The 12,944-nt window shown below is 40.5% G+C and overlaps 1 protein-coding gene across 7 annotated transcripts in view; it reads right to left on the bottom strand.

The window, feature by feature from the left end:
• The window catches only part of lrrfip2 (leucine rich repeat (in FLII) interacting protein 2), a 119,332-nt gene that overhangs the window by 71,665 nt on the left and 34,723 nt on the right, over window positions 1-12,944 (bottom strand). The window contains exons 10-12 of one of the 7 annotated variants that reach the window (XM_059971128.1): window positions 11,047-11,094; window positions 4,578-4,634; window positions 4,432-4,485 (exon numbers count right to left, since the gene is read on the bottom strand). The exons of the other annotated variants lie outside the window; for them this stretch is intronic. Coding sequence (XP_059827111.1) covers window positions 4,432-4,485; window positions 4,578-4,634; window positions 11,047-11,094 — 159 coding nt within the window. The remainder of the gene's footprint in view (window positions 1-4,431; window positions 4,486-4,577; window positions 4,635-11,046; window positions 11,095-12,944) is intronic. 7 annotated transcript variants of the gene reach the window in all.

Below are 12,944 nucleotides of genomic sequence, written 5' to 3'. Positions count from 1 at the left end.
TGAAGAAAACTCCTGCCTTGGAGTCAAAAGGTATAGACCATCTATATATATATTTAGATATAATACAAACTTATTATTCAAGCAACACACACAAAATGCTGGTGGAACGCAGCAGGCCAGGCAGCATCTATAGGAAGAAATACAGTCAACGTTTCGGCTGAGACCCTTCGTCAGGGTTCCACCAGCATTTTGTGTGTTTTGCTTGAATTTCCAGCATCTACAGATTTCCTCACGTTTGCGAACTTATTATTCAGCACTGTTTCAAACAGAACATCAGGGTAATGAATTGCATTTTGCAAAGGAAGAAAGCAAAGAGTAACCCCATTCTGATATCGAGTTAATCTTGGCAAGACCAAAAGTCCACACAATTTAAAGGTCATACCCAGAGAGCGAACTCTATTACAATGCTGAAGATAAAATCTCCTGACTTATTCAAATGGTCATCTATCTCCATCTGTCTCTGCATCTTTCACCAGAATAACTGCTCACTAGGGAACAAATCTTTGACTATTCAGTAACTTATTGGCAATTATTCCATCCATTTCTGAAGCTTTGTATAAAGCTTGCTGAGGGGCAAAGAACGGTGAGGGGGAGGGGATGGGGAAGGGCAAGGGGGAGTGGGAGGGAATAGGCAGCTAGTGCAGAGTACTCCTGTGGTCATTTCACTCAATGATAAGTACACCACTTTGTGGTTGTTGTGGGTGCGGGGTATGACTCACCTGGGGTGGGGGTGTGGGGGTGGGGAGCCACAGTGACAGGTACCCGGCATTGAGTATGACATTGTGCTCAGAATGGAAGGGGAGAGAAGATGAGTGCAGTAGTGATAGGGGATTCCATAACTAGAATCTGGGGAAGGTATGACCTGTGCAAAAAGGACAGTTTACACCTGAACCCAAAGGGGACTAATATCCTTACGGGCAGGTTTGCTAGAGCTGATGGGGAGGGTTTAAACCTAATTTAGCAGAGGCATGGGAATCTCAGTGATAGGGCTGAGGATGGGGCAGTTGGTATGCAAGTAGATGCAGCGTGTAGCGAGACAATGAGGATAGACAGGTAGATAAGTAAAATTTGCAGCCAGTATAACATGGGGCAAAATTGAAAAAGGTGATGAATACAGAACTGAAGGTGTTATATTTAAACGTATACAGTGTACAAAATAAGTTAGATGATCTTGTACGGCAGAAAGAGATCAGCACGTATGAATTTGTGGGCATCACTGAGTTGTTGCCCACAACATCATAGTTGGGAGCTTAACATCCAAAGATACAAATTGTATCAAAACAACATGCAAGTAGGCAGAAGGGCTAGGGTGACTCTGTTGGTAAAAAATGAAATCAAATCATTAGAAAGAGGCAAGACAGGCTGGGAAGATGTAGAATCCTTGTGGGAAGAGTCAAGAAACCGCAAGGGTAAGAAGACCCTGATGCGAGTTACATAAAGGCCTCTGAACAGTAGCCAAGATGTAGGATACAAATTACAACGGAGATAGAAAAAGGGCACTACTACCATAGTGAGAGGATTTCAATATGCGGATAGATTGGAAAAATCAGGCTGGTGCTGGACCCCAAGAGAGGGAATTTGTAGAATGCTTACAAGGCGACTTCTTACAGCAGCTCGTCATTGAGCACATTTGGGGAAAGGGAATTCTGGATTCAGTGTTATGTGATGAACCAGATTTTATTAGGAACTTTAAGATAAAGGAAACCTCAGGAGGCAGTGATCATGATGAGACAGAATTCACTCTACAGTTTAAGAGAGAGAAGATAAAGTCAGATGTCTCAGTATTCCAATGGAGTGAAAGGAATTACAGACGCATGAGAGAGAAGATGGCTAAAGTTAATTGGAAGGGGATACTAGCAAGGATAATGGCAGAACAGCAATGGCTTGAATTTTTGGGGGCAATTCAGAAGGCACAGGATAGATAAATCACACAGATGAAGTAGTATTCTAAAGGGAGGATGAGGGAACTGTGGCTGACAACAGAAGTCAAAGACAATATAAAAGCAAAAGTAAGGGCAGATGATAGAGCAAAGATTAGTGGGAAGTTAGAGGATAGGGAAACTTTTAAAACCAAAAGAGGACCACAAAAAATGCAATAAGGAGAGAAAAGATGAAAGGTATGCTTGTCATAATATAGAAGAGGATATCAAAAGTATTTTTCATGTATATAAAGATTAGAAAATATATAAAAAGTGAAAGAGAGGCAAGAGTGAATTATCAGACCACTGGATAGGTCAGAATGGGGAACAAATAGTGGATGAACTTAATACGTGTTTTGCATCAGTCTTCAGTGTGGAAGACTCGAGCAGTATGCCAGAAATTCAAGAGTGTTGGGAATGTAGTTACCACTAATAAGAGAAGGTCCTTGGAAAGCTGAAAGGTCTGATGACAGACAAGTAAACTGGACCAGATAGACTATAGGCCAGGGTTCTGAAAGAGATAGCTGAAGAGATTGTGGAGGCATTGCTAATGATCTTTCAAGAATCACTAGTTTCTGGAATGGTTTCCAGAGGAATAGAAAACTGCAAATGTTACTCCACTCTTTAACATGGAAGGGAGGTAGAAGAAAAGAAATTATAGGCCAGTTAGCCTGATTTCAGTGGCTGGAAGATGTTGGGAGTTCATTAATAAGGATGAGGTTTCAGGATACCTGGAGGCATATGATAAGCCAAAGTTAGCATGGTTTCCCTAAGAGAAAATCTTGGCTAAAAAATCTGTTCAAATGCTTTGGGGAAATAACAGGCATAACAGACAAAGAATAGTGAGTGGATGTTGTTTACTTGGATTTTCAGAAGGCCTTTGACAAGATGCCACACAAGGCTGCTTAACAAGGTAAGTGCCCACAGTATTACGGGAAAGTTACAAACGGGGATAGAAGATTGACTGAATGGAAGGAAGAAAAAAGTGGGAATAAAGGGGATCTTTTCTCGTTGGCTGCTGCTGACAAGAGGGGTTGGTGTTGGGAAGGCTTCTTTTCACATTATATGTCAATAGTTTGTATGATGGAATTGATGGCTTTGTGGCCAAGTTTGTGGATGAAATGCAAACAGGTGGAAGGGCAGGCAGTATTGAGGAAACAGGAAGACTGCATAAGGACTTTAACTGATTGGGTGAATGGGCAAAGAAGTGCCAGATGGAATATAGTGTATAGTCATGCACTTTGAAAGATGAAATAAAGGCATAGACTATTTTCTAAACAGGGAGAAAACTAAAAAATCAGAGGTACAAAGGATTTTGGGTGTCCTCTTGAAGGATTCCTTACAAATAACTTGCAGGTTGAAATGGTGGAAAGGAAGGCAAGTATAATATTAGCATTAATTTCCAGAGGACTAGAATGTTAAAGTAAGGATGTAATGCTGAGGCTTTATAAGGTATTGATCAGACCACACTTTTGAGTATTGTGAGCCCCTTATATAAGAAAAGATGGAGAGGGTCCACAGGAGGTTCATGAAAATTATTCTAGGTATCAAAAGTTTAATGTACAAGGAGCATTTGATGGATCTGGGCCTGTACCTGCTGGAGTTTAGAAGAATGAGAAAGGGATCTCATTGAAACCTACCTATCAAATATTGAATGGCCAAGATAGTGTGAACATGGGGAAGATGGTTCCTATATTGGGTGAGTCTAGGACAAGAAGGCACAGCTTCAGAATAAAGGGATGTCCATTTGGTACAGAGATGAGGAAATATTTCTTATAGTTAGTGGATAGTGAATCTATGGACTTCATTGCTACTGACTTTTGAGGAGGCCAAGTCATTGAGTATATTTAAAATGGAGGATGATAGGTTCTTGATTAGTCAGGGCTTCACAGGTTACAAAGAAAAGGCAAGAGAATGGGATTGAGAGGGATAATAAATCTGCCATGATAGAAAGATGGAGCAAACTCAATGGAGCTGCGTGGCCTAATTCTGCTCTATGTTTTATGATACTATTTAAAAAAAGAGTAATGGATCAGCATTTATAATGGAGTAAAACAATGCTATATATAACAAAAGATATAATCTCAAGAAAATAAAATTATAGGGATTTCTGAAAGAGAAATAGTGTTTAAAGTTCATATTTGGATTTTCAGAAGACTTTCAGCTGGGATTTAAATACTAGGTTCTGAAAAGTATTAAGTAGTATAAAAATTGAATATGAAAGTGAACAGAATAGTGAACTAGCATTATCCAATGGAATAGCAGAACTTGCACAAGGTCCTGTATGGGCTCTTCCTGCTCCTACTGCCTATTGTATGTTCTGAAATCATTATACAGGTCAACTCATTCAAGTTACATACTACAGTGCAATTTCTATCATTCACTGTATTTATATCTACAGGGAATAAATTTCTACTGCAGCGCCTTATTCTTTTTAGAATACAATGCTGCTTTAATCAATAACTTAAGGAATTAACTGGGAACTATTCACATGCTCAGACACTTTCCTTACCCAAGGGCTGTTGTGTAATGAGCTTGTTTGGGAAGAAACACTGCTTCCAGTTGGCTGTGAAAAAAAACCATGATTTTAAAAGCTGTCCACTATCTCAATTATGCATTTATTTGAAATGTGCCATGCACTCAACAAAGGAAACTTACAGTTCTTGAGTTATATCTCCAATGACGTCTATGAAGCCTGTCATCACATAGTGATGCCTACAAATATAAATCATGGGCAGATGTTTAACTGTTAGAGTAATGTGTTCTAATTTGGAAGGCAACCATATTGATAGCATCATAGCCACTGATTCTCTCTACATATTACAAATTTTAAAATTAAACAAGTGTCTGGCCAAACACTCCAGCACTTCAAACCAGTTCATATTTTGATATATAACAACTAGAGAGCAGGGTACTGTTCTTATAATTTTGCAAAGCTTAATACAAGCAATATTTTAATTTTTGTGAGTTAAATTAGCTGAATAGGAATAACAAAGTTACTGTTTCAACATTGTTCAAGTCAGCTTCTTATCAGATTCATTTTGCCTGTGTAAACTGACATGCATTAATTAAACTTATTATATATAATCTATGATCTTGAAAAAAAATGAGTTAATTGAAGTTAGTCAAACTGAAGTTGCTTCCAGGTTTCCAAAGACATCAGATGATGTGAGCAGCTACCTTGCATCCCGGTTAGAAGGTTCCAATCCAAGAACAGCAGCAAACAGATTCTGGAATAATGCAGCATGGACACAGACCCCTTGGACTTAACAGTCAAAGCAGGGCACATCCAACTTGCCCTAATTACCTGCATTCAGCCTACATCCCTCCATATATCCTATCCAAGTACTTCTTAAATTATAGTGTTGTATCTACCTCAACCACTTTCCCTGGCAGCTCTTTCCATAGAATCACCACCTGCTGCATGAAAAGTTGCCCCTCAAGTTCCTTTCAAATCTTTCCCCTCTCACTCTAAATCAATGCTCCTAGTTTTGGATTCTCCTACCTTGGGAAAAGGCCATCTCACTCATAATTTTAAACATTTTGATAATGTTGCACCCTTATTCTCCTACATTTGAAGGACTAAAAGCCACAACCTGATGCCACAACCTCTTCCTATAATACAGGCCCTCTAGTCCTGGCAACATCCTTGTAAATCATTCTGGCTTAATCTTGTCCTTTCTATAATAGGGTGATCGAAAAAAAACTACACAGTACTCCAAGTGTGAACTCACCAAAGGCTTATTCAACTGCAACATAATGCACCACCTCCAACGTGCAGCTACCTGACTGATGCCTTTTTCAGCACCCTGTCTACCCATGACACCACCTTCAATGAACCATGCACATGTACTCTGAATCCCTCTATTCACTCCCTCGTGACCTACCATTCATAGTACAAATTTCTAGACTGGTTTGACTTTTTAACAATGCATCACCTCCTTGTCTGTATAAAAATTTGTTTGCCAATCCTTGGTCCACTTCCCTCACCAGTCAAGAGGGACCACAGCTGTTTACGATTTATGTCAACGATTTAGATGAGGGCATTGAAAACTATATCAGCAAGTTTGCTGACGATACTAAACTGGGTGGCAGTGTGACATGCGAAGAGGACATTAGGAGAATACAGGGAGACTTGGATAGGCTGGGTGAGTGGGCAGATACTTGGCAGATGTGAATAAATGTGAAGTTATCCACTTTGGAAGCAGGAACAAGCGGGCAGAGTATTGTCTGAACGGTGTAGAGTTAGGTAAGGGAGAAATGCAAAGAGACCTAGGAGTCCTAGTTCATCAGTCAATGAAGGTGAATGAGCAAGTGCAACAGGCAGTGAAGAGGGCAAATGGAATGTTGGCCTTTATTACAAGGGGAATTGAGTACAAGAGCAAGGATGTCCTTTTGCATTTGTACAGGGCCCTGGTGAGACCACACCTGGAATATTGTGTACAGTTTTGGTCTCCAGGTTTGAGGAAGGACATTCTGGCAATTGAGGAAGTGCAGCGTAGATTCACTAGGTTGATTCCTGGGATGGCAGGGCTGTCTTACGCAGAGAGATTGGAGAGATTGGGCTTGTACACACTGGAACTGAGGAGATTGAGAGGGGATCTGATTGAAATGTTTAAGATAATTAAAGGATTTGATAGGATTGAGGCAGGAAATATGTTCCAGATGTTGGGAGAGTCCAGTACCAGAGGGCATGGATTGAGAATAAGAGGTCAGTTATTTAAAACAGAGTTGAGGAAGAACTTCTTCTCCCAGAGAGTTGTGGAGGTGTGGAATGCACTGCCTCGGAAGACAGTGGAGGCCAATTCTCTGGATGCTTTCAAGAAGGAGCTAGATAGATATCTGATGGATAGGGGAATCAAGGGATATGGGGACAAGGCAGGGACTGGGTATTGATAGTGAATGATCAGCCATGATCTCAGACTGGCGGTGCAGACTTGAGGGGCCGAATGGTCTACTTCTGCACCTATTGTCTATCCCCTGTAATCTACACTAACTTCCTTCACTAACAACACTTGCAAATTTTGGCATCACTACAAATTTACTGATCAAGCCTTGTGCATTCATATTGCAATCACTTGTATAAATAATGATTAACGAGGGTTCAAAAAGCAACTGATATGGTACACAGCTAGTAACGGGTCTCCATTTTAGAAACAACCTTCAACCATCTACCTTAGAACAGAGATGAGGAGGAATTTATTTACCCAGAGTCGAGTGAATCTGTGTAATTCATTAACAAATATGGCTATTTAGGCCAAGTCATTGGGCATATTTAAAGTGGAGGTTGATAGATTCATCATTATAAACACAAGAAATTCAGCAGACGCTGGAAATCAAAAGCAACACACACAAAATGCTGGAGGAACACTGCGGGTCAGGCAGCATCTATGGAAATGAACCAGCAGATGACATTTCAGGTCGAGACCCTTCATCAGGACTGGCAAGGAAAGGTGAAGACACCAGAATAAAAAAGGTGGGGGAAAAAGGACAGCTAGAGGGTGATGTCAGGCAGTGGAAAAGGTTAAGGACTGGAGAGAAAGGAATCTGATAGGAGAGGAGAATGGACCATAGAAGAAAGGGAAAGAGGAGGGGACCCGATAGGTAGGTGAGAAGAGGTAAGAGGCCAGAGTAGGGAATAGAAGAGGTGAGGTGTAGGGAAAAATTATTTTACCAGAAGGAGAAATCGATATTCATGCCACCAGGTTGGAGGCGAAGGTGTTGCTCCTCCACCCTGAAGGTGGCCTCATCTTGTCCCAATAGGAGGCCATGGACTGACATGGACCCTGAGGTAGATGCAATGATGAGAAATGTGGATATGTAGAAGTTGGACAGGTACATAGATTAGAAAGGTTTAGAAGATTATGGGCCAAACACTGGAAAATTGAAATAGTTTGGATGCGGCATCTTGGTCAGCACAGAATATTTGGGCTGAAGAGCATATTTCTGTGCTGTACAACTCTATAACTTGAATGAATCTCATCATATTTTCTCTTCTTTGTCATTATGTCTTTCAAAGGTCCAGCAATTATGTTCATTTGAATAGTGGGGAAAAGACAAGGGAGTGAGTGACCCATTTCAATTAATTTTACATGCATTTAAATGTAATTATTGAATGTTTATAAATTTAAATGTGCTTCTCAGCCCTTGATTAATCCTTTGGCATGTTTAGAGAATCCTGGTTGCTGAAAGATATTCAAGCTTTGGTCAGGAAAAAGGAGGTATATGTCAGTTGGGATTAACTGCAAGGGATGTAGGAGGAGCGCACATCAACGGGCAATCAGGAGGGTAAAAGAGGACATGGCGTAGCTTGATAGGTAAGCAAAGAATCCAAAGAGATCCCTTAAGGGTAAATATAGTCACCTATGATTTAAAGCCACAGGTAAAGGGCAAGGCTGTGAATGATATATCACATAGGATCCAGGATGACCAATCCAATTGGATACCAATTTGGTGGTAGGGTCAAGGGGTGATAGCGGATAGTTGTTTTTTTCCAGATTGGAGACCGACCAATGCAATGGTGCTTTTTATTTTTCATCTATAATAATGAACTTGGTGAGAGGGTAGATAACATTGTTAGCCAGTTTGTGGTTGTCACCAAAATTAGTGGTATAGTGAACAGTGAAGAAGATTATCTATGATTACAACAGGATCTAGAAGTGAACTCTGGAAAGTGTGCAGTATTATATCTTGGGATGACAAACCAGGGCATGAATTATCTAGTACATGGTAGGGCCCTGGGGAGCATTGTAGAACAGTGACCTTAGGGTACAGTTACATAGTTCCTTGCAACTGGTGACACAGGTAGACAGAGTGATAAAGATTAAATGTGGGTATGTGGTATGATTGCTTTCATCAGTCAGGATATTGAGTATAGGAGTTGGGGCCTCATGTTGCAGCTGTCTAAGACACTGACAAAATAATGCTAGACCAAAAAGTATGCAAAAATTGTTTACAAGATTGTTACCAGGACTGGAGAGTTTGAACTACAAGAAGATGCTAGATAGACTGGGAATTTTCCCTGCTGAAGCATAGACAGCTGAGGAATGATCCTATAGAGTTACATAAAATCATGAGAGGCAGAAATAAAAATAGAAGCATACTTTTACCCATGGTAGGTGGATTCAAACCTAGAAGGCATAGTATCAACCTGGTCATTAAGGCACCTTATCAACAAAATAAAGTGCCTTAATGACTACCACTAAGTGGCTTTAACATCTACCACCATGAAGTACTTCAGGAGGCTGGTCATGGTACACATCGACTTCAACTTTCCAGACCTCAACCCATTGTAATATGCCTCCCACGGAAACACGTCTATGGCAGATGCCATTTCCTGGTCCTACACTCATCTTTGAAACATCTGGACAGTAAAGACACCTATATAAGCCTTCTGCTTATTGACTACAGTTCTATCTTCAATACTATTATTGCAAGGAAACTCAAACTTTTGCATGGGGGTTAATGGTTTGCTCTCCAACTGGATCCTTGACTTTCTGACCAGACTGGAATCAGGAAGGATTCAGGAAGAAATAAACACTTCCTCCATGATTATTCTAAACACTGCTCTACAAGAAGTGTCCTCAGCCCCCTACTCGATCCCTTGTACACACAGAACTACATGGTCAAATTCTGTTTTCACTCTCATCTACATTTTGCAGATGATACTGCTGTAGCAGCCTGCTTCAGAAATAATGATGTTGGAGTATAAGAAAGAGAAAGAGAGCTTGGTAACATGGTGTCATGGCAACAACTTTTTCCTCAATGTTAACAATAAAGCTGGTCATTCACTTCAGATTCAGAAAAGAAGGCAGTGTATATGTTCCTGTGTTGAAGTTGAGAGGGCTGACAGCTTCAAATTCCTAGCTATGAACAACACCAGTAGACTGTCCTGATCCATATGTTGATGTCACAGCCAAAAAACCTCATCAATGCCTCTACTTCCTTGGGAGGCTAAAGAAATCTGGCAGGTCCTCATCAAATCTATCCAATTTTTATCAACGCACTATAGAAAACAGAATGCACAGATGCACACCGGCTAACTATGGCAACTGCCCCTGCATGCAACCATTAGAAACTGCAGAGTTGTGAACACAGTTCAGCTCATCACAGGAACTATCCTCTATGGATTCTGTCCATACTTCAACCTGCTTCAATAAATCAACCAGCATATTCAAAGGCTCCACCCACCCTGGATATTCTCTCTTCTCCTCGCTCCCTTGAGCAGCAGAAGACACAAAAGTCTGAAAGGATGTACAACCGAAATCAAGGGCAGCTTGTATCCCACTGTTATCAGACTCCTGAAGAGATCTCCTGTATCATAAGAAGGACTCTTGGCCTCACAAACTACTTCATTATAATCTTGCACTTTATCATTTAGCTGCACTGCACTTTTTCCAGTATGTTCTACACTTTATTCTGCATTGTTTATGTTTATCTTAGTACATGTGACAGTAATAAACCAACAGCGATATCATGGTTGTGGAAACATGAGAGTAGAAAGATGTAAAGCAGACATAGGGTTTGGACGGAAAGCATCAAACAGAGGTTGGTGGGTATATGGAATGAACTGCCAGCGAAAGCACAGAGACAGATGCAATTATGACATTTAATAGTCGTTTGGATATGTACAGTGACAGGAAAGATTTGGAGAGATACAAGCCAAATGCAACCAAATGAGACTCAAGCAAGTAGACATTTTGATCTGCACGGATGAAGGGCCTGTTTCTGTGCTGTATGACTCTACAAAATCTGCCATGAGAATAGACATTTGTGCTCTAAACAACAAGAGAGTATCTCAAATACTGCAATAAGTACACCACAAGCTCGTGCTGGTTATCACAAACAACCATTCTTTACTACTGTTGCCTTAATGCCAAGTGCTTCATTGGTCTTTGCAGACATTAAAAAACTCTGCTTTAGAAATACTATTATTGTTATAAACAATCAACATTCCTCAAGATTTCATCTGCAGCCCATGCAGAACAGAAGTATACCAACCAAACTCTGACTTCGAATTAGACCAATGTTAGAAGATGCCTAAATAAGGAAAGATGTGTTTATACAAGTTGAGCATTATTATTAATTTCACTGTAACAATATGATCAATGAATTACAGTATACCAACCCTGTAACTCCTGGTTATTGTAGTTGAAGCATTGTAAGGAGAGGAAGGCTAAATTGGAAATTAAAGAATGGTGAGTCAAAATGAACATTCTCAATTATGCAACAGACTAGCAATCCTGTTATATCACATGAAAAGCAATTTTTTTTCAGGTCTTAAAATAGTATTTGTTAAAGTGGTGTAGAAGTGTTTCACCAGGATGTTGCTCGGACTATAAAGCATTAATTACAAGCAGAGGTTGGAAAAACCTGGCATGTTTTCTCAGAAGCAAAGGTTGAGTGGTGACCTGATAGAAGTATATACATTTATGAGAGGCACAGATGGGTAGATAGTCAGAATCTTCCCCCCCCCCCCCCCCCCACCGAGTGAAAATGTCAAATACTAGTGAGCATAGTTTTAAGATGTTCAGGGAAAAAAATTAAAAGGCAATATGCGAGGCAATGCATGAAGTATAAGAAATAAAGTGGATAAGCTTGAGGCTCAGTTGGAAATTGGCAAGTATGACATTGTAGGAACAACAGAGATATGGCTGCAAGAGGACCAGGGCTGGGAAATGAATATTCAAGGAATACGTCTTATCAAAAGGACAGACAGGTGGGCAGAGGGGGTGGGGTGGCTCTGTTGGTGAGGAATGAAATTCAGTCCCTTGCGAGGGGTGACATAGAATCAGGAGATGTAGAGTCAGTATGGATAGAACTGAGAAATTGTAAGGACAAAAAGACCCTAATGGGAGTTATCTACAGGCCCCCAAATAGTAGCCTGGATATAGGTTGCAAGTTGAATCAAGAGTTAAAATTGGCATATCGCAAAGGTAATGCTACAGTTGTTATGGGGGATTTCAACATGCAGGTAGACTGGGAAAATCAGGTTGGCATTGGACTCCAAGAAAAAGAGTTTGTGGAGTGTCTCCAAGATGGATTCTTGGAGCAGCTAGTACTGGAGCCTACCAGGGAGAAGGCAATTCTGGATTTAGTGTTGTGTAATGAACCGAATTTGATAAGGGAACTCGAGGTAAAGGAGTCATTAGCAGGTAGCGACCATAATATAATAAGCTTTAATCTACAATTTGAGAGGGAGAAGGGGAAAACTGGAAGTGTCAGTATTACAGTTGAACAAAGGGGACTATAGAGCCATGAGTGAAGAGCTGGCCAAAGTTGACTTTAAGGATACCCTAGCAGGGATGACAGTGGAACAACAATGGCAGGAATTTCTGGGAATACTACAGAAGGTGCAGGATCAGTTCATTCCAAAGAGGAAGAAAGATTCTAAGGGGAGTAAGGGGCAACCATGGCTGACAAGGGAAGTCAAGGACAGTATAAAAATAAAAGAGAAGTATAACATAGCTAAGATGAGTGGGAAGCCAGAGAATTGGGAAACTTTTAAAGAGCAACAGAAGATAACTAAAAAGGCAATACGGGGAGAAAAGATGAGGTACGAGGGTAAGCTAGCCAAGAATATAAAGGATAGTAAAAGCTTATTTTGGTATGTGAAGAGGAAAAAATTAGATAAGACCAAAGTTGGGCCCTTGAAGACAGAAACAGGTGAATTTATTATGGGGAACAAGGAAATGGCAGATGAGTTGAACAGGTACTTTGGATCTGTCTTCACTAGGTAAGATACAAACAAACTCCCAGATGTAATAGAGGAACTGAAGGAAATTCACATTAGGCAGAAAATGGTGTTGGGTAGACTGATGGGACTGAAGGCTGATAAATCCTCAGGGCCTGATGGTCTGCATCCCAGGGTACTAAAGGAGATGGCTCTAGAAACTGTGGACGCATTGGTAATCATTTTCCAATGTTCTATAGATTCAGGATCAGTTCCTGTGGATTGGAGGGTAGCTAATGTTATCCCACTTCTTAAAGAAAGGAGAAAGAGAGAAAACAGGGAATTATAGACCA

The sequence above is a fragment of the Hypanus sabinus genome, chromosome 1, assembly GCF_030144855.1.
Source record: "Hypanus sabinus isolate sHypSab1 chromosome 1, sHypSab1.hap1, whole genome shotgun sequence".
NCBI lineage: Eukaryota > Metazoa > Chordata > Chondrichthyes > Myliobatiformes > Dasyatidae > Hypanus > Hypanus sabinus.
This window is presented reverse-complemented; position numbering and strand designations above follow the sequence as displayed.